We start from the raw sequence: 21,601 nt of genomic DNA, 5'->3' as shown, positions 1-21,601 counted from the left end.
CTTCACCAAAAAAAAAAAGTGGTCACAAATTGCAAGACAGACACATCGTCGGAGATGGATAAATCTGCGACGCCGACGACCGGAAAGGTTAGCAATCACATACCTGATGATGTTGCAATCTCCATTCTATCAAAATTGCCTCTTAAATCTTTGAAGCGATTTGAATCTACATGTAAATCATGGTCAATGTTATTTCAAAACCCTTATTTCATGAAAATCTACCGCAATCGTATCATATATAGAACACATTCTGAATATGATGATGCAACTCTTATCTTACGGCATACTATTGAGGATGAACACCTATTCCGGTCCACATTGTATTTCATTTCGGGTGAGAGATTTGAGAATAGGGTTAAATTAAATTCGTCACTCCCATTTCAAGTGCTTGGCCAAGATATTTATATTTTGGGTTCTATCAGTATCAATGGCTTTGTTTGTCTTTCTGGTGATGAGAGAAAAGCTGTATTGTGGAATCCAACTACCGAGGAATTCATTGTCATTCCTTCTAGTCCTGTTGAGTCCTTACTGTATCGGAAGTTTGAAGCTTTTATTCATGGGTTTGGTTATGATCATGTTAGGGATGATTATAAGGTGATTCGGTATGTAGAGTTTGATAGCCTATCTTTCTATGACGTTATGTTTAGGGGCTTGCTTGCGCAAGAGGCTTCATGGAAAGATGTACCTATGGATCCCTTATGGGAGATATATAGTGTAAGAAGCAACTCTTGGAAGAAACTCGATGTTGACATGTCTATGGTGATGTCCCCTGAAACAAAAGAAGAAACTGTCCGATTCTACATGGATGGAATGTGTCATTGGTGGGATAAAATTGAAAAGGATAGCGCTGATGGTGGAACATATTTTGTTTCATTTGACGTGACCAATGAGGTGTGTTTTACGACTCCCATGCCCTCGGATATTGATGATACTTTCGATATTAGATTGGTGAAGAGGCAGTTGGTGATGTTAAATGGGTCCATTGGTTTGATATCATATAGTGGGGAGACGAATACACTTCACATATCAATTTTAGGTGAAATTGGTGTAAAAGAATCGTGGACTAAGCTCTTCATTGTTGGGTCGTTGCCTCATGTTAAGTATCCCATCGAAGCAGGGAAAAATGGTGACATATTCTTCATAAAAAAAGATGGAGAACTAGCTTGTTTTAATTTGGATACACAGACGATTAAGGAGCTTGGTGTCGACGGATACATGAGTCAGATTGAGCAGCTATGGCAGCCATAAGCTGTTCCACCAACTCCTTCAGTTCTTAGAAGATTAAGAAAAGAAGCAAGCATTTCATTTCCTTCTCAGCTTAGCCTACTGCCTATATAAAGCAATATAAAGATACTAACCCTAAGTTCACTTTCAAAATTTATCTCTTTGATTTATTGCTCTCATAAATTATAAAAGTGCTCTCAACACACATTTGTGGAATAGGTTGTGGAGAAAGAAGCAGCCAAGGAAATAGAAAGGGAAGCAGTAGTAACTGTGAGTAAGGCCCAAGGAATGGTGGTAGCTGCAGTGGTGGATACTTACCATGTTTGAGAAGTCATTGTACAGGTTTTTGCTTTTAGTGTTATTTTAGCTTCATTAAATCCAAACCAGCCGTTTTAATCTTGTCCTTCCAATTATTAGCCTTAATTAAGAGAGCAGCTAATTGTTTTTGAGCAAACAATCGTTTTAGTCTATATAGCTATGAAGCATGGATACAGACACGGACACCGGACACGACCCGGACACTGACACGCCAACACAGCTAATAATTTGAAAAAATGACATAATTCAGTATAATTACAAGTGTTGGTGTGTCCGACACCGGGACACGCCTAATCCGAGGAGTGTCCTTACTTCATAGCTATATAGTCTATAAATGTGTGAGACATTGTCACCATTGTCCTTAAGTGTATTCAAATTGCAAACACATCCTTGGTGTCTCTATTGTTAATGAGAAATGATATTTTGACATCCATTTGATGACAACTTTGTTGACAACCTTGTTTTTCTCACTTCTTATTGGTCAAAAACAATGGAGAGAGAGAAAAAGGAAGAGAGAGGATAACAACATCATGTGAATATGAGAGAGAAAGTTGTCCAAAAGTTGTCAAAAAGTGGTTGTCAAAATATCATTACTCATTGTTAATAATTTCATATATTGGGGGTGTTACAAAATTGGCTACCCAAAACAAATTTGACGAATAAAACAACTTTTTGAAATTGGGTCAAACTTATCCTTGTAAATCAGCTTGTAAAGTGAGGATTGTCTCACCTTTATAAACGAAGACCGTCTCACCTATATAAACTAAAAACAAAGGTCTCTTATGCATCCGATTTGAGATTAAATCCTCCCCCTCAACATTAAAATTGGGTCTAACTCATCCTTATAAAACTAGTTTGTAAGGTGATGAGTGTCTCTCTTTATAAAATTTAATCAAGAATCTTATGTATCTGATGTGGGACTAAATCCACCCCATTATAGCCAACACAAGACAACTCAATTAAAGCAATTAGACGACTAGGGATGAACTCCAACAAAAGCGGAATTTCCAACACAACTAATAAAAAAGTCACTTATGATTTAAAAAAATAAGATCAATACTTATCTTAAAATATTTTAAGACATTTTCAATACTTATCGAATACCGTATAGTTTTATTTAGATATAAATTATACATGTTAAGATAAATGCGTTTGTCACTACCAAAAAAGATAAATGAGTTTGAATTTAAAAAATAAGTTTGTGAAATTATATAAGTTTGTTTAATGATTTTGGACATTTTATAGGTGTCATAGTTTTTTTAAATTCTTTTTATAAATTAAGTCATTCGGTTCAATTAAATTTAATATATATATACTAAAGAATTATAATGGCTGGGTTATATAGTCGAGTTATTCGATTTAATTCGATTTAATCATTTAGTTCAACCAATAATTCATAGATTCAACCAACAAATTAATAACTCAATAATATTGTCGAGTCAATAACCGGTCCATTTTATTTTTTTTAAGGAACCGGTCCATTTTTAAAATTAATGAAAATTGCTAATGGTGTTTATATTTAAAGGAAGTAATATTAAATTTTCACCACCAAAATAAAGTATAGCCGAAATAGAGTAAGAAAAGAATTTCGTGTTTCCACTCGAATCTCGATCTTCTGCCGATGGTTGCAACCGAACCAGAACAAAATCTAAATCACGCTGTTTCTCTAGTGCTTAACGGTGGTCGCAAATTGCAAGACAGACACATCGTCGGAGATGGAGAAATCTGCGACGCCGCCGACGACCGGAAAGGTTAGCAATCACATACCCGATGAAGTTGCATTTTCCATTCTATCAAAATTGCCTCTTAAATCTTTGAAGCGATTTGAATCTACATGTAAATCATATCATAGTCAATGTTATTTCAAAACCCTTATTTCATGAAAATCTACCAGAATCGTATCATACATGGAAATCATTCTGATCATGCTGATGCATCTCTCATCCAACGGCATACTATCGTGTTTGACAATGTAGTTAGGCCCGTGGTTGAACCCCTATTCCTGTCCACCTTGTATTTCATTTCTGGTGATAAATTTGAGAACAGGGTTAAATTAAATTTGTCACTCCCGTTTCAAGTGCTTGGCCAAGATATTTATATTTTGGGGTCTATTAATATTAATGGCTTTCTTTGTCTCTCTAATTTATTGGATGATGAGAGAAAAGCTGTATTGTGGAATCCAACTACCAATGAATTCATTGTCATCCCTTCTAGTCCGGTTGAGTCATTACCATATCGGAAGTTTGAAGCTTTTATTCATGGGTTTGGTTATGATCATGTTAGGGATGATTATAAGGTGATTCGGTATGTAGAGTTTGATAGCTTATCTTTCTATGACGTTATGTTTAGGGGCTTGCTTGAGCAAGAGGCTTCATGGAAAGATGTACCTATGGAACCCTTATGGGAGATATATAGTCTAAGAAACAACTCTTGGAAGAAACTTGATGTTGACGTGTCTATGGTGATGTCCCCCGAAACAAGAGAAGAAACTGTCCGATTCTACACGGATGGAATGTGTCATTGGTGGGATAAAATTGAAAAAGATAGTGATGATGGTGGAACATATTTTGTTTCATTTGACTTGACCAATGAGGTGTGTTTTACGACACCCATGCCCTCGGATATTGATCATACTTTTGATATTAGATTGGTGAAGAGGCAGTTGGTGTTGTTAAAGGGTCCATTGGTTTGATATCATATAGTGGTGAGACGAATACTCTTCACGTATCAATTTTAGGTGAAATTGGTGTAAAAGAATCGTGGACTAAGCTCTTCATTGTTGGGTCGTTACTTCATGTTAAGTATCCCATTGAAGCAGGGAAAAATGGTGACATATTCTTCATAAAAAAAGATGGAGAACTAGCTTGTTTTAATTTGGATACACAGACGATTAAGGAGCTTGGTGTCGACGGAGACATGAGTCAGATAGTAATTTATAAGGAAAGTTTTCTTTCAATTAGAAGCATAGATAATTACTTTTTTTTTTTTTTTGTTTTGACCCGAGAGGACTATTATGGAGGTTCTTGCCTTTTGTATAGAAAGTGGCTTGTCGGTTGCATATATCATATATGTGATCAAGTGCATGACAAATTAAGTAACCATTTGATAATATGAATTTTGCTTTGCCAATTTTATTTTGAAGTTTTACTCTCTTTCTATTTGCATACTGATGTGATTTACATTTCCATTGTAACTTGTAAGAATGATCTTTTGCCTCTATTGAATGACCTCCAATTTTATGTAGATATAGATTATATTTGGAAATCTTTATAGTGTAAAGAGAATATCCCTCTGTTTGAACTTCGTCTTTAGTCACCCTGAGTTTGTGGGGGAATGATAGGATATACTAGGCATTAGTTTAGTTTAATTAGCTTCTTTTGCCTGTTTGTAATTAATGGTCTAAAGTAGTTTGTCACGATTCATAGAAAATTTGGCAGTCAGTGTAGGCTTGTAGAAGGTCAAACAAGATTGAACTTAGTATAAACAAGAGAAGACTTTGCGGTGAATTGCTTACTTGGGTCTTGTTTGGACTCTACATTTTGAAGAACTGTCCAAAGAACAGATCGAGCAGCTATGGCAGCCATAAGCTGTTCCATCAACTCCTTCAATTCTCAGAAGATTAAGAGAAGAAGCAAGCATTTCAATTCCTTCTCAGCTTAGCCTACTGCCTATATAAAGCAATATAAAGATATTAACCCTAAGACCACTTTCAAAATTTAACTCTTGATTTATTGCACAAAACAAAAAAATTGATTGTTTATTTCTCTAATCGAAAGAAGGCTTTCCTTATAAATTACTATCTGACTAATGTCTCCGTCAGCACCTAGCTCCTTAGTCGTCTTGGTATCCAAATTAAAACAATAGTTCTCCATCTTTTTTTATGACGAATATGTCACCATTATTCCCTGCTTCAATTGGATACTCAACATGAGGCAATGGCCCAACAACGAAGAGTTTAGTCCATAATTCTTTTACGCCAATTTAACCAAAAATTGATATGTGAAGAGTATTCGTCTCCCCACTATATGATATCAAACCAATAGACCCATTTAACATCACCAACTACCTCGTCACCAATCTAAGATCAAAAGTATCATCAATGTTTGAGGCATGGCTGTCGTAAAACACACCTCATTGGCCAAGTCAAATGAACCAAATTTGTTCAACAACCAGTCTTTTTCGATTTTATCCCACCAATGACACATTCCATCCATATGTACAACCAGGCAGTTTCTTCTCTTGTTTCAGGGAACATCACCACACACTTGTCGACATCAATTTTCTTTCAAGAGTTGCTTCTTAGACTATAGAGCTCCCATAAAGGTTCCATGGGTACATCTTTCCATGATACAACTTGCTTAAGGCAAACCACTAAATAAAACATCATAGAAAGATAGGCTATGAAATTCTACGTACCGAATCACCTTGTAGTCATCTCTAATATGGCCATAACCAAGTCCACGAATAAGAGCTTGATGTAGTATCAAAAGTAAGTATTTTTGTTACCGTCTCCACAGGGACTAGTGCGATATTCTAAGCCATTCAACAATCGATATCATTCTAAGCTATAGTTTGATTGGTTGTTTGTTTAAAACGATGGAAACTAAATTGCGAAGATAAAAACGGAGAGTAATAAGGCGTAAAAACGTTGGAATTAGAGTTCCTTGGTTAAGCGTCAAACATAACCTAATAATCACATATACGGATTCTAGTGTTTTATCGATATTATCACGTATCGCTCAACAAGACTATTCGTGTCCAAATAATCTTGTGAAATCAATTGTATAGTTCAATCGTTGATTTCCCAAACTATTAAACAATCCAATAGTCGATTGTATCGTTTAATCGACGATTTCTCCATCTATTAAACGATCTGAAAGCTTTAAGTCCCGATACTTTGTGTGATTATCAAAACATTGATTCCATGTCTAGAACCATTGTTTTGATAGATGAATATTCTAAACATAGATTCAAAAGTACTTTTCAATAACAATTAAATCAAAGATAGGAAATGAATTGCAAGAATAACTTCAATATCATGTAAATTGCTAGAATCATATATTGAAATATCAAAAGTTTACATTATCAACTTAATCAAGTACCTCTAATCCCAACTAAGGAGATTTAGTTCATCATTGTCATGAGAACATTACAAAAGTGGAAAGAAAGATGAAGATCCATGCCAAGAACTTGATTTCTCCAAGAATCTTGATGAATCCACACTCAAACACCCTTGCTCTATGAAAACAGAAGAATTTCACCCTATTCTCCCTCTATAAATGTATTAGGATCATCTCTGAAATGAAGGAAATAGGCTTATATACTTTCTGCACAATTTGACATTTTGGCCCGGCAGGACATTTGTCGCCACGGCGACATCAACTTTCTTTGCCAGTGGGTTTATGCCATGTCATCACTTGCCTTAAACCGCCTTTTCCTGCCGGGCAGGACATTTGTCGCCATGGCGACAGGATGTGGCCATGGCGACAAGATGTGGCCATGGCGACATTTAGGCAGTAGCAAATTGTTTTTTTTTTTCTTTTCATTTCCCGCTATGGTGACAGGTTGTGGCCATGGCGACATATTGCTTGTTTTTGCTCCTTTTTGTGTTTCTTTCATTTGTTCAAATCTTGATCACTTATTTTCTGCACAAATGGGTTAAGTAAGATATAAAAAACATAATAAGGAATTTTCTTACTTTTTCATGGCTTTTCCTCAAATAACATGTGAAACAAGTAATGAAAAATACTTAAAATACATCATGGATTTAACACTTTCTAGCACTTATCAGAGCTATAAACTTCCGATAAGGTAAGGACTCAACGGGACTATGAGGAATGACAATGAATTCCTCGGTTGTTGGATTCCACAATAAAGCTTTTCTCTCATCATCCAATATATTAGAGAGACAAAGAAAGCCATTGATACTAACGGACCCCAAAATATAAATATGTGAGCCAAGCACTTGGACCAGAAGTGACAAATCTATTTTGACTCTATTCTCAAATCTCTCTCCAGATACAAAATACGATGTGGAGCGAAATATGTGTTCAACTATGGATTCAACCATTGTAGTATGTTGTAAGATAATAGATATGCATCATCTCAATGAGAATGATTTATATGTATGATATGATTGCTGTAGACGCTCATGAAATAGTGGTTTTCAAATAACATTGACCAGGATTTACATGCAAATTCAAATAGCTTCAAAGATTTTAGAGGCAGTTTTAGTAGAATTGAGAATGCAACATCATCAGGTATGTGTTTGCTAACGTTTTGGTTCTTTGGAGTCACAAATTTCTCCATGTAAATTTAACTTTTTTTTAAAGGAAATATAATTTAACTTTAATTCGGACAAAAAGCTGTAATTTATATATTACTATGCTTCTGTATAAATCATTCATATTTCTTTTTTTTTTTTAAGGGAAAATCATTCATATTTCTGTAATTTATATATTACTACATGCTTTTGTATAATTCATCTCATTATACATCTCATTTTACGATGTATTTTAATTTTGAAAAACTTAGAATAAGTTTTAATTTGTAATTTGTTATTATTAAAAAAAGAATATAAATTGTTTTTTTATCCATTTATTAAAAACATTTATAGTTAATTTTGTAAATCTTTTTCATATAATGGTGCTAATATTCTTAAATTTTTAAAGTTAGATAAAAAGTTAAGATTAGGTCTTATACTTCCTTTTCTTAGGGAAGAAATGCTATGGTAATTTAAATTTCAGTCGAGAGATAAGTAAAATATATAAAGTTGTTTAAATTAAGGGTCTTGTTAACGAGTGCCCTCGTGCACTCTTTAAGCATTCCTAATTAAGAAATTATTCTTTAAAAAAAAGTAAAGACTACAATTTCCAATGCAATAAATGCACAAACTTCCATAAAATATTACCACTTTAGGTGCTTAAAGAGTGCCCGGGGGCACTCGTTAACATTTCCCTTAAATTAAATGTCAAACTTAGATCCTCCTGATCGATGTAACACCCTATTTATAATAAGCGGTAAAACGCGCGAATATACAAATATATTCTAGAAATAGATGCTACGTCATCAAACAAAAGCAACATACATGTATAAATTGTCAAGTCTTATAAACATAGGAGTGGAATATAATTAACATCTCCAAATCTCATTACAATAAATACATCTCAATGATCTCAGATACAAACAATATCTCAACTCCAACTACATAATCAAAATAAGGTCCAACATGCAAGTACTACCCTAGATCAGAGCCCTAATCTAGACACTTACATATAAAAAGAGGAACTCCACTCCTCGGCAACATCAAGCACACAATCTAAGCATTCTGCACTCCATCTACCCGTCCATACGGAAAGGTAGGTGGTAAACCACTGAGGGTTAGCATTACATCATCATAATTCATATAAGATTTAACAAGAATATTGGAAATAATCTAAGCATTCTGCACTCCATCTACCCGTCCATACGGAAAGGTAGGTGGTAAACCACTAAGGGTTAGCATTACATCATCATAATCCATATAAGATTTAACAAGAATATTGGAAATGAAGGATATATATTCAAGAATGAAGAATGACAAATCATCCATGTGTTCACAAGTATTCACAACACTCACATCATTCAATATCATCATTCCAAGTTTGTATCAACAAGTGTATCATACACATATCACAATTTCAACCATGACAATTACCAATTAACAAGTTCAATCATCATGCACAACTCATATGTAATTCAATTCACCAACAATGCATGCAATGGCTCTAGACTCATCTAGATGCATGCGGTACCATATCACCTCAAGGTCGTCACCTTCGATGCAACAAAAACATCGTAATCACCTCAATTTGGATATAAAATCCACCACCATCAGTCATGAATGCATGAACATATGACTCAACTACAATGCATATGTTCACACAAACTAATCACCTCAACATCACCAATACTTGTATATATGCAATCAACAACAATTCACCACCACTTAACATATATACAATCACTAACAACATCCAAAATTCAAGCAACATATAGTTGTCACATATATACACCACCAATCATCTTCATATAAGTTATAACAACTATCCACAAAGGTTTCATATACAATCGGCTCTCAAAACTCAATTCCAATCGAGTCCGTCTCTCGAAGTCACAACATTAAAAATAATTGAGCATTTCTTGTGCGTGCAATAGAGGCTACATAAGCATTTCATCGGCCAAATATGACGAATTCACGAAAACCACGAAGTTCGTCTCACTTTATCACTTTTCACAAAATTTCCATTTTCAAAACATAACAAGTTCAAACTTGGCGAAACCAATCACAATTACTTTTTTAAAAATCATTTGAACATGAGCCTAGGCCACTTAGAAACAATTAAGCTTTAGTTCAAAGATTAGCCTAAGTTCGTTTGAGAAAATCCCAAGTTCACATATTCCACAATTCCACCTAAAAATCAAGTTAAACATGATTAAGACATTGCACCAACTTTACAAGCCTTGCCTAAGTCTATTTGAACTGTAGACTAAGCTTGCAATCCTTTATGTTCACAAAAGGTCACTTTCCAACATTTTCCGAAAACCGAAACGACACAAATCCATGTTTCAAACCGTTTGAAAACTCAAACATTCAACAAAGCCAGGTATGTTCCAGTTGAAAAGTAAGTGAAAACAGTACAAGAACACCTTCAAACAGTCGCTACGGACCCCTACACGACTGCCCCCAACCCCCCGAACATGGAACAATGGGCACGTTGCCCTGTGCAAGGCGCCTGGTGTAACACCCCGTTCTCCCAACAACGTAATATTAATTAATATAATCAGAGTAAACCATACAACGGAGTGTCACACTGCTAATCAAAATTTCATAAATAGAAAATAGCTATTTATTTAAATCAACATTTAAAATATCTCCAAAACTGCAGCGGAATAATTCTTTAGAAAATACTATTTCAACCAAATCCAACATAAAGGGAAAATCTTGGCACAAAGGCCTCAACGTAATCAACATTATTTTCGACAACGATAAACTCCATTATTAAGTCTTTTACCAAAAATATGATACATAAAAGAAATGAAGAAAACGAAAACAGTTGCGACGAATCCCCATCCTAATATGTATCAGAGCCCTAGACACTTGAGCCGACCAAACCTACAAGTCATCATTACCTGCAAGTTACCCATACGAAGGGCAACGTTTTCAAGCAGAAGGGGTGAGAAACTTATCCAATAATAATAATAATATATAATTCATCAAATTAATGAAAACAACAAAGCATATCACAACAGACATCATTAATAATATATATAAATAAATACATAAGCAACAACATAATTATTTTCAGCAACGAGGTACAACAACCTCAACAACAACAACAACAACAACAACAACATTATCCACAACGACACCGACAACTCGACCATGCAACAACGACGACAACAACTCGACAATGCGACTACAACTTCAACAACAACTTAGACAAACTCAACAACAACTTAGACAACTTCATTATGCATGTGGTACCACCAGGGCATTAAGCCCCCTTCTCTAAGGTCATAATTGGACCTGTCGGGCATTAAGCCCCCATCGCTAAGGTCATAAAGGACCTGTCAGGCATTAAGCCCCCATCGCTAACTATGCAACAACACAACTCTAAATGCAATGGACTCAACTAGTGTATATCAACATACAACTACAACAGCACCTACAACAACATATGTGCCTAAAACAATTATGACACACTCCCCAACTTCGACATTAGACGATACAACAACGTCAACAACGGAAATCAACAACATAACATATATATAAATCAATTACATTCATCTCAAGGTTCAAAACATCCTTCAATAGCAATTAAGTTTTGATCAATAGAACATAAGCCAAATACTCATGAAACACCTCAATTAAATCACTAACAGTTAAGTTTGAAGTTGGGAAACCAACCATAAGTTTTTGGACTAACTTGGGATTAGTTATGCTAAGTTTTCTTAAAGTTTTCTGAAGACCCACCTGGACTATTTTTATCACAACTCAAAATCTACAAATAATTTTCTAGTCACTCCAAAGCCATTAGAAAGCTAACTCAATTATCTACAACTTTCATGTTTACACCGAAGGCTAATTCAAAACAGAAATGGGTGAAAAATGTGAGTATTTCCTAGATTGGCCTGTCAGAAAATCGGTGGCCGATTTTGACAAATCGGTGGCCCATTTTTCCAGAACAAAAACTGAAAATTTAGATCATAAAATGGTGGCCGATTTTGACAATTCGGTGGCCGATTTTGGTCTTCTCAGCAGTTCAAAAATCAGTTTATCAATGCGTTTTTCGCTTAAGAATCACTATTAAAAACCAATTTTCAATCACCCAAACCCCCAAAATGATTTAGAACAATGTTTACAGATTCTGTATACAACATAGCAAGCAAAACAACATATAACCATGCATTCAACAACATAATTCATCATAATTCATTAGTTATCATAACTTCTCTAACCCTAACCTCAAGAACAACAATTCACCAATTTTCAGAATTACATATCAAGATTATTGAAAGGAATCCCACCCTTACCTTAGATTAGTTTTCTGAATTCCAACAGCCGCGTTCTTCGTTCAATTAGGGTTCTCTCTGACTTCTCTGCTTTCTCTCCTCTTTTCTCAGTTATACGCGTTATGTTTTTCTTTCCCATTTACTGATTTTATTCTTTCCCTAATTGCTCTTCTCACCACAGTCCTACTCTTTCCCTTAATAATTAATTATTTCTACTGATAATAATATTTCTCCCCCACTTAGAAAAATACCTATTTAATAACTATTAACATATATTTCACCAATATAACATATATTAATAATATTTCACATAATATTCTAATAAATCAATTCAAATAACAATTATGAAAAAGTGGGCGTTACACCTGGCGTCAGGAGTGTAGCGCCTAGCGCTAGCTCTCTGAGTGTGGGCGCCTAGCACCCTAGCTCAGGCGCAGTGCTCCGTAACGTGCGTTTTCGCACGTTTCGGCCGCGGGTTTATGCCATTTTCGCCCCAAAGTCGAATGTTTGAAACCCTTTAATGTCAAAAGTGATCTGAGGCATAACCCGAGGCTCCAACACATCAAACTCACACGTTTCGTGGCATTTGAATAAGTTATACGAATCTTTAAAAATTCATTTTCTCAAACAACAAGTTTTCTTCTCTAATCAAAACCAATTTTCAACAACAACATGACAATTCTCATCACCAATTCATAATTAATGATACCCAAAGTATCAATTCAACAACAACATGATTCAAATCATCAACAACAACAACAATTGAACATGAATCCATTCATAATTCAACAACAACAACTTCACAATTCATCAATTTCATACAAAATCATACTATGTTCATATCTACTCATTTGGACACACAAATTCAACAACAACAACACAATTATCATACAAATCATGTTCTCAAACATAACAACAACAATCATGCACGAATTTACACCAATTAAATTCAATTCATCAATTTCATGAAAATGGGTAAAAGGGAAAAGTTATGAAATTATGAGTGAAACCTAACCCTCTTACCTCTATCACCAAGAATCTCTAACCCAAGCTATGAAATTATGAGTGAAACCTAACCCTCTTACCTCTATCACCAAGAATCTCTAACCCAAGCTTCAATTTAGCTCCTAGATGATGAATTCCTCTCCTAGCTCTAGCCTCCAACCCTTCTCTTGTTCTTCCTCTTGGACCCTTATCTTCTCTCTATCTCTATCTCAATGTGAAAATGAAATGAAATGTTGGTAAAGCCCCGATTTCACTACTAACTAGTGTTTATATAAACTCTACTTAATTGGCTCAACTTACAATGTCTTAATAATGGGCCTAACCCATTTCTATTCTAACTCCAAAATGTTACTACTCACTTAACGGTAAAATATAACACTAACGGTCACTTAATGGTAAACTAAATAATTACCCCACTCTCCAACACTTAGTAAAATAATAACCCTCACTAAGACTAAAAATAACCTTCAGCAAAAATTACAAAACTACCCCTGCTCTTAAAATGACCAAAATGCCCCTAAGTCTAAAATGACCAAAATACCCTTCTAACACCGAATTCTACAATTCCCAACAAAAAATACACACAGAGGCACACATAGAAGCACATATAACACAATTAAGAATAATAAAAATAAATCTAATCGAAAAATCGGGCTGTTACAATCGACAATTTAATTTTGATCTAAATCTGGTTGAGAATTTTATTTTTAATTTTGAAATGTAAGTGTTATTAAATTTTTAATTAAAGAAAAGATAAAAACATAATTAATATGTCATTTATACCCTCTGGTCACTATTAAAATTTAAATTTTGGATTCATTAAATAAGTGATGCATGTGATTCATAATATAGATTGCTTACGTCATTTATTAAGTGAACCTAAAAAATAATTGATTATTTTTAATAGTAATCAGATGGTGTAGTTTATCATAAAAAAATTAAATTTTGGAATTGCACAAATCATACACAATTAATGTTCCTTCATTTGCATGTATTAAATATGATTATTAAGTCATGCATATCAATCATTAAGAACAATATGAACCAACTACATGCAGAAACCGTCTAAAAAATTACATGCACAAACCACCGATATATATTGTAAAAAATTACATTCTCTTTTTCATATATTAAATATGACTCTGTGAGTCATGTGTATCATGTGATAACTGATGTTATATACCGTGATAAATATAAAGTGGTTGTAAATTCTAGTTCTATTACATTTATTTATTGTGTATCTATTTTATATCAAATGCTAAATTACATCAGAGGTCCTTTAAGAGATTTAATTATAACAAATTTGTCATTTAAGTTTTTTTCGTAACACTTAAGTCTTTTAAGTTAATTAATTGTAACATGTTGGTCTTTAAGTTTTTCCTTACAAATTAGGCCCTTTAAGTTATTTAAAGGTAACAATTTGGGGGATTTTAGATCTTGAAAATGTAAGTTATTCGGTGTTTAAAAGTTACAATTAAATAACTTGAAGGACCTAAGTGGTACGAAGACTACTTAAAGGATTAACTTGTTACAATTAAATAACTTAAAGGACGTAAGTGCTACGAAAAAAACTTAAAATTACTAACTTTTTACATGCAAATAACTTAAAACCTCTGGTGTAATATAGTCTATATAACTAAATGAGTTTGTGAATCTCAGTTAGTGAATCTGTAAAAGTTTGAAAATCTCACATTTCACAACAAACTTCATCAATTCACAACAAACTTCAACGATTTGAAGTTTGTGAGTTTGTGAATCTGTGAAGTTTGGAAATCTCATATTTCACAACAAATTTCATCGATTTAAAAACAAACTTCATTGATTTGAAGTTTGTGAATCTCAGTTTGTGAATCTAAGATCTCGATCACATTTCCCAATCATATGTCGCAACAAAATCGATCATCGACCTTTGGCGGAGTTGGAAATGCAAATACAGGGCAAGATCAAAAATGGTAGTGCGGTGTGGTGATGTATGATGGACGCCGTTCACATCACTAATGTCTTGCTTGCGTTAAGGAGCTACTCTTGGTATAGTTCCGTTATTTTCCAAAATAGCATTGAGATTGAATTCTTCCATTAGGTCGATTCCTAACTTAAAGTAGTCATACTCTTTACTTGGAGTACACAATCCGTGTTTGTCCCATTGGTGTCTCCACAATATTTCGTGAGATCCAAATAAATTTGGCCACTCAACTGAAAGCTTAGAAACCAGACCAACAATATAAAACAAATACAATTTAAAAGAGTGAACGATTTGATTAAAACTACATCAGTTGAATAATTGTTTTTGTCAATTTGTATGCAAAGATTTCAGACAAATGAAAATATAAGATGGAGGGCTTATATAAAATAAAGGGTAAAATATGCTTTTCGTCCCTGTAATTATAGGCCATTTGAATTTTCGTCCCTGAGCTTACTAATCCTCCCATTTTGTCCCTGTAATTATTAATCATTTGAGATTTCATCCTAATTACAAAAATTTGCTGAGGTGGAGGGTAATTAGTGACGTGGCATCTGTTTAATTGATGAATCTCGCGCAAAATTACGTTTTTGCCCCTGTCTTCTTCTTTTCTTCTTTCCCTCCCTCTTTTCTTCTTGCCCGTTCTTCTTTCCTCTTTTTCATTCTCTTCCACCACCACCAACACCAGATCTCTTCCATGTCCACCACCACCAACACCATCGAACTCTTCAATCAACACAACCAACACCGTCCATTCTCTCTCCGTTGTCTCCTCCGCCGCACTCCGTTGTCTCCGCCACCGTTTCTGAAGAAATTGAATTGTGTTGTTTGCATCCTTCAAAGTAACCTTGTTTCGTCTTTCTTCTTTCCCTCTTGTGGCTGATGGAAACCTCTGTACTGGTGTTATCAGAACACTGTCTTCTCCACCGTTCGTGTGGTTGTTATTGTTGGTGTTGCCGTTGTTGTTGTTTTTGTTTTTCTTGGTCTTTTTCTTCGATTTTGTTGCCCATACATTGTTATTTTTTTCTTTGTCGTCGCTGTTCCATTCACCGGTGTGGTTGTAGCCGGAATTGACACAGCAGCAGCAGCATTGTTAACCTCCGGCAACGAAATTGGTTCTTCCTTGACAGGGTTCAGAGAGGAAAGTTGCTTCTGCTTCTTCGGAAGCAGTTCTTCTTCATCTTCATCAGGTTGTTCTCTTTTCTGTTTCGGTGAATTCTTCTGTTCGGCAGAGTCGTCGGAGGGTTCATCGGAGGGATCGGCGGGAAGCTCCTTCTCTCTGCTTTCTTCTTCTTTTCGTTCCCCTCTTCTTTCTTTTACTTCTTTCAGTTTCAAAATTTCAATTTTATGTACAAATTTTGTAATTATTTTAATTGATTTTGATTTTGAGGATTTTTGTTTTTGGAGAGTTTGATTCCTTGTGTTAGTTTTGAAGAACATATTTTGTTTAATTGTTCATTGTTTGTAGGTATCTGAGCTTTATAATCAGGGAAAACAATGTTTAATTGCTGAACAGATTTTGTTTAATTGCTGAATTTTATTTTCATCTTGTTGTTGTTGTTGTTGTTGTTGCTGGGTTCATAATTGAGATTGATGGTGTTGGTGGTGATGGAATACATCAATGGTGTTGGTGGTAGTGGAAGGAAGAAGAAGGAAATGGTATAATGGAGGAAGAAGGAAGGAAGAAGAAGAGGATGAGAAGATGTCGTGAAAAGAAGAGGAAAGAAGAGAGGATAAAAGAAATAGAAAGCCAGGGGCAAATAAGTATTTTCACGTGTCTCAGATTTCATTAAGGGCAAAATTCTTAATTAGGACCAAATTTAAAGTGATTAATATTTGCAGGGAAGAAATGGGAGGATTAGTAAGGTCAGGGACGAAATTTCAAATGACCCCTAATTACAAGGATGAAATGCATATTTTACCCTAAAATAAAATTTGAGGCACACATACCTCGTTGGGATCAAATAGCGGAGGGGTGCACCATTCGGGATGAGGTAATGCCTTATTTGAGGGCCATAGGGCCATGCAGTGTAAATTACTTAGGTACTTAGGAATAGGATGTTTGCAATGTCTAAATGAGTTTATGCAAGCAGCTGGATTGATCGGTTCGTGTTAAATAATGATATTGTGGTGCCATCATCATCTACATGAGTTTAAACTATGTTAGTTTATTTTTACAAAAATACAAGACAACTGTGTTTGCAAATGTTAGAACTGAAAATATAATAGTATAATATATTGTATAAATAATACTTGTAATTTTATCCTTAAAAAAAAGTATTTGTAATTTTATAATTGTCGTTTTAAAATTGTTTATACATATAAAATAAATTAGAAAATTGTTTACTTTTAATAGAATTAAATTTATTTTTTATTTTAATACATTTAATTCTTTATTATCTCATTTCAAATAGTTATAGATATTTTTTTTTTTGAAAGGAAATAGTTATAGATATTGTTGACATAACAATTAATAATATTTATACTTTAAAAATGACCGACAAAAATGAACAAAACTTCTAAAAAAAAAAAGGTCGCTTAGAAAACTGAGTAAGTATTATACATAATACTGTACCAACAAAAAAAAGGTATTATACATAATACTGTTCTAAAATTGAAGGTGTTTATGTGATACATAGGTCGAGGTCGAGCTGACCATGATAATCATAATGAACCATAGGCCTTGAAGCACGAGAGCTGCTAGCAACGTAATATAACGGTCTGGTGTATATTTTTTAAAAAATAAATCATTATATATTTTTACACGAGTAAATATTTTATGTCTTTTGACAAAAAACAAAAACATGTCTTCATAAAAAAAATGTTATAGTTTAGCTCCATTTGTAGGAATATTATAGAGGTTATGGTTTAAACTTCGAACATCTCATTTATTCATTTTAAGAGGTGAACTTTAGTCATCACACTACTAGACCAAAAAGATAAAAATATTTGTATTTTATTGATAATAAAAATTTCAATATATATTATAACATTAATGAAAAAAACATTAAGGTAAAAAATTACGATTTCTCTTGTTTTTTTTTTTTAATATAAATGATGCGATATCTCTCTATAGTTGCACTTTAGGAAAATATTCAAAAAAATTAAGTCTTTTTTGACAAAGAAATATTCAACTTTTTAAGTCTTTATTATGCAAAAAGGATGGGAAAATCTAAGTAGTTTTTTTTTCAACTGATTTTTTTTTTAAATAAATTTTCCATTAATGTTACCACATCAATACAATCCTAATTGGCATGTATTCGAGGTTAGAACCATGGCCATGTCTATATTAATGTAATATTCCTACAATCTAAAATAAGTTCACAGAAACATGGAACAAACTTTTTAATTACAATAAGTTGATAGTGATTATTGATTGTGCATCTAAGAATAGCTATTCGAGGTAGCATGCGTTAACACTTATGAAGTAATATTATCACATAATTCATCAAAAAAAGTAAGTGCCTTAAAAATAAAATAAAATAAAATAAAAATAATATTATCAGCTGAGTTATTTTTTTAACGAGAAGATATTATCAGATAAGTTGTACATCTTTCGGTCATAATTATAAGCAAAAATCTACTTGTTAGATGCATTCGATAAATGATATATGTGACATATACATACATTATTTATTGAATGAATCTAAAAAATATATTTTTGCTTATAACAATGACCAGAAAATGTATATTTTAATACGAATATTATCACATAAGTTGTATATTCAGTTTGACTAGCCATAATAAATGGCATATGTTTCCACTTGATTGTATGCTAAAGCAATAGAGTTGGAACCAATTTTTTTTTTTATTTTTTTTTGCAGAGGGAAGAGTACCGGTACTTAGATTTAATGTGGGAATTTAGCACTTTGTACTTGTTTCCCTCCTAAAAAAAAAAAAAATTGATTTATTCAATTAATTATATTATCTTATAGGAAACAAGATATAAGTCGCGCCATTTGGATTTGATGCTTAATCCAGAGGTTCGAGAAATATTTAAGACTAGGTCTAAAATTGTTTCTTACGTTAGGAGGTTCCTTGACGAGCATGATTTCTTGAAAGTTCGTTCTTTGCCCGCGTATCATTATGTTCGATTCCCGTGATTTGTTTCCCGTGATTTGTTCAGATCACCAACAATTATGTATAAGATTGGTGTTTCAACCTGAAAATGGTAGAAAAGTATGTGAATGGAACACCAATCTTATACATAATTGCTGGTGATCTGAAACTTATCTTAATGACCTTAACATGAGATCATTCCTCAGAATTGCTCCTGAACTCTATCTCAAGCAGTTGGTTGGTGGTGGGATGAAGCGTGTTTATGAAATTGGGAAATCATTTAGGCATGAGGGTATGGATTTGACTCATCATCCTGAGTTTACTAGCTGTGAGTTCTATATGGCGTATAAGGACTACAATGACTTGATGGAGATAACAGAGAACATGCTGAGTGGTGAGCATTCACTAGGTCTTTAAATGTCACATTATTTATCTTTTACATATTTTAATTTCAAGTCATATTAACCTCTTGTTGAAACCATGGATATAGGAATGGTCAAGGAACTTGCCAACGGCAGCTATAAAATTAAGTACCATGCAAATGGGACTGATAAGGATCCTATATTGAAATAGACTTTACTCCGCCATTCAGGTGTGTGGTGTGCAATTTTGTCACTGATGGTCATTAACATTCTAAAGGATAGACATGATTGAAGGATTGGAGGAGATCGCAGGCCTCAATATTCCCAAAGATTTCTCGAGCCATGAAGCTAATCAATATCTGAAGGATGCATGCTCGAAGTATGAAATCAAAGGTCCCCCTCCTGAAACAACTGCACGTTTGCTTCATAAGGTAATCTCGTTCCTTTTTCCTCTTACTTTTTTTGGGCATAATGTCCCTCATTTATAATTTTTCCTTTTGTTTAAAAGTTGATTATATATTCTTTTGCTTTGTTTCAACGGCACATCTCTTTGTGCGGGACTGTATGTCAGTGGTATCTTTTATGTTATACTTATTATGGAGATTTAGATATGATTATGATTACGATAATAAATAGACAAGACCAGGATAAGATTTCAACTTAATTTTCTGTGTTATGTTTGGCAGAATTGAATAGTTACGGATGAGAGGATTACAAAACTGTAGAAATTTTAGTCTTTTGTAAATGAACAGCTATTATTATAGTGTGGAACTTTGATTTTCTAGTTTAGATTCTGAGTTAGATAGTCCATCGTTAGTATGATTCATGATAAGACATTTAACATGTTAGGATTAGTAGAGCTTAATTGTGTTTAGACTTGTGATTAATTAGCTTAACTTTCATAAGATTGCTTGAAATGCAAGTAATCTAGTTTAGTGCTTGCTTCATTGATACTTAGTGTGGAGAAAATGCACTTAATTATTGTTCATGATGTATTGCAGCTTCTGGATCACTTTTTGGTGGAAACATGCATCAATCCTACATTCATCATAAACCATCCTGAGATAATGAGTCCTTTGCAAAGTGTCACGGAACAAACCCAGGCCTGACCGAACGTGTAGAATTGTTTAACAAAATTGAGGTAATATCACGACATCTAGGTGATTAATGTTTAAAAAATACGGATTCATGCTTCTGATCAGCATTTTTGTTACTTTTCAGCTTTCTGATGGGTATACCGATTTGAATGATCCTGTGGAACTAAGGAAAAGATTTGCTGATCAACTCAAGGATCGAGAAACAGGTGATGACGAAGCAATGACTTTGGATGAATGTTTTCGTACCGTGTTGGCGTATGGTACGCCGCAAACTTGTGGTGTTGGTGTGGGTATTGATCAGTTGACCATGTTACTAACCGATTCACAAGATATTAAGGTTCGATCTCTTTTCTTTCTATCTATCTGCATGCTCACATTATTTTGGCAATATCTTGTAATTTTCTGTTCTTTTTGTGGCAGGAAGTTATTGCCTTACAGGCTCGCAATTTCGCCTCAAGAATGTTCTTTCAACCAAAGTAGCAAGGGACACTTTATTTTGGAAAATTATGTTATTTATTTGTGTCAATGTCGTTGTTTTAATGTCTTTTGATCGAATCACTTAATCTAAGGATTTTGTTGTTGATGATTATAATGTGTTGAGTGTGTTTCCTCGATGCTCTTTATCTTGCAATTTTTTTCTTCAAAATCAACATTTTTATCTGCAAAAAACCTTATCACATCATTCATCTATAATGAGTAATTATTTTATTTTTGGTTTTAAGATGTCTCACCATCATTCTGTTTGGATTAAGATGTCTCACCATCATTCTGTTTGGATAAACCAATTAAGTGTTTATAACATATAAAATAGTGTATAAACTATTTCTATAATAAGATAAAATGAAGTCAGTGTTCTCATATAACTTTTTTTTTTTAGGGAAAGTGTTTTCATATAACTTATAAAACCTATTTCTAGAGAGTTTATGGAACAAGTTCATCTCCTTTTAATATATTTTTACTTTGAAATTTCGTATAAATTATATAAAAAAATTTACCTTAATGCTACTCCATGCAAAGCATTC

The 21,601-nt window shown here is 33.7% G+C and overlaps 1 protein-coding gene, 1 long non-coding RNA gene and 2 pseudogenes across 3 annotated transcripts; 3 read left to right on the top strand and 1 right to left on the bottom strand.

The window, feature by feature from the left end:
- The first annotated feature begins 27 nt into the window (after positions 1-27).
- On the top strand, positions 28-1,822 carry LOC146944485 (F-box/kelch-repeat protein At3g06240-like; annotated as a pseudogene). The gene has a single exon (XR_015028139.1). The product of XR_015028139.1 is annotated as an F-box/kelch-repeat protein At3g06240-like (transcript).
- Positions 1,823-3,128: 1,306 nt separating this feature from the next.
- On the top strand, positions 3,129-4,692 carry LOC146944484 (F-box/kelch-repeat protein At3g06240-like; annotated as a pseudogene).
- A 308-nt stretch (positions 4,693-5,000) lies between these two features.
- LOC146944483 (putative F-box protein At3g10240) lies at positions 5,001-7,851 on the bottom strand. Its single transcript, XM_085747959.1, is given in 4 exon segments — positions 5,001-5,144; positions 5,955-6,013; positions 7,333-7,636; positions 7,639-7,851. Coding segments are annotated over 4 exon segments (720 nt in total).
- Positions 7,852-20,487: 12,636 nt separating this feature from the next.
- Positions 20,488-21,171, top strand: LOC146944482 (uncharacterized). Its single transcript, XR_015028138.1, has 2 exons — positions 20,488-20,916; positions 21,000-21,171. It is a non-coding gene; the product is annotated as an uncharacterized LOC146944482 (long non-coding RNA).
- The last annotated feature ends 430 nt before the right edge of the window (positions 21,172-21,601 follow it).

The sequence above is a fragment of the Medicago sativa genome, chromosome 2, assembly GCF_051527215.1.
Source record: "Medicago sativa cultivar Bolivia chromosome 2, Bolivia_mono, whole genome shotgun sequence".
In the NCBI taxonomy this organism is placed as follows: domain Eukaryota; kingdom Viridiplantae; phylum Streptophyta; class Magnoliopsida; order Fabales; family Fabaceae; genus Medicago; species Medicago sativa.
This window is presented reverse-complemented; position numbering and strand designations above follow the sequence as displayed.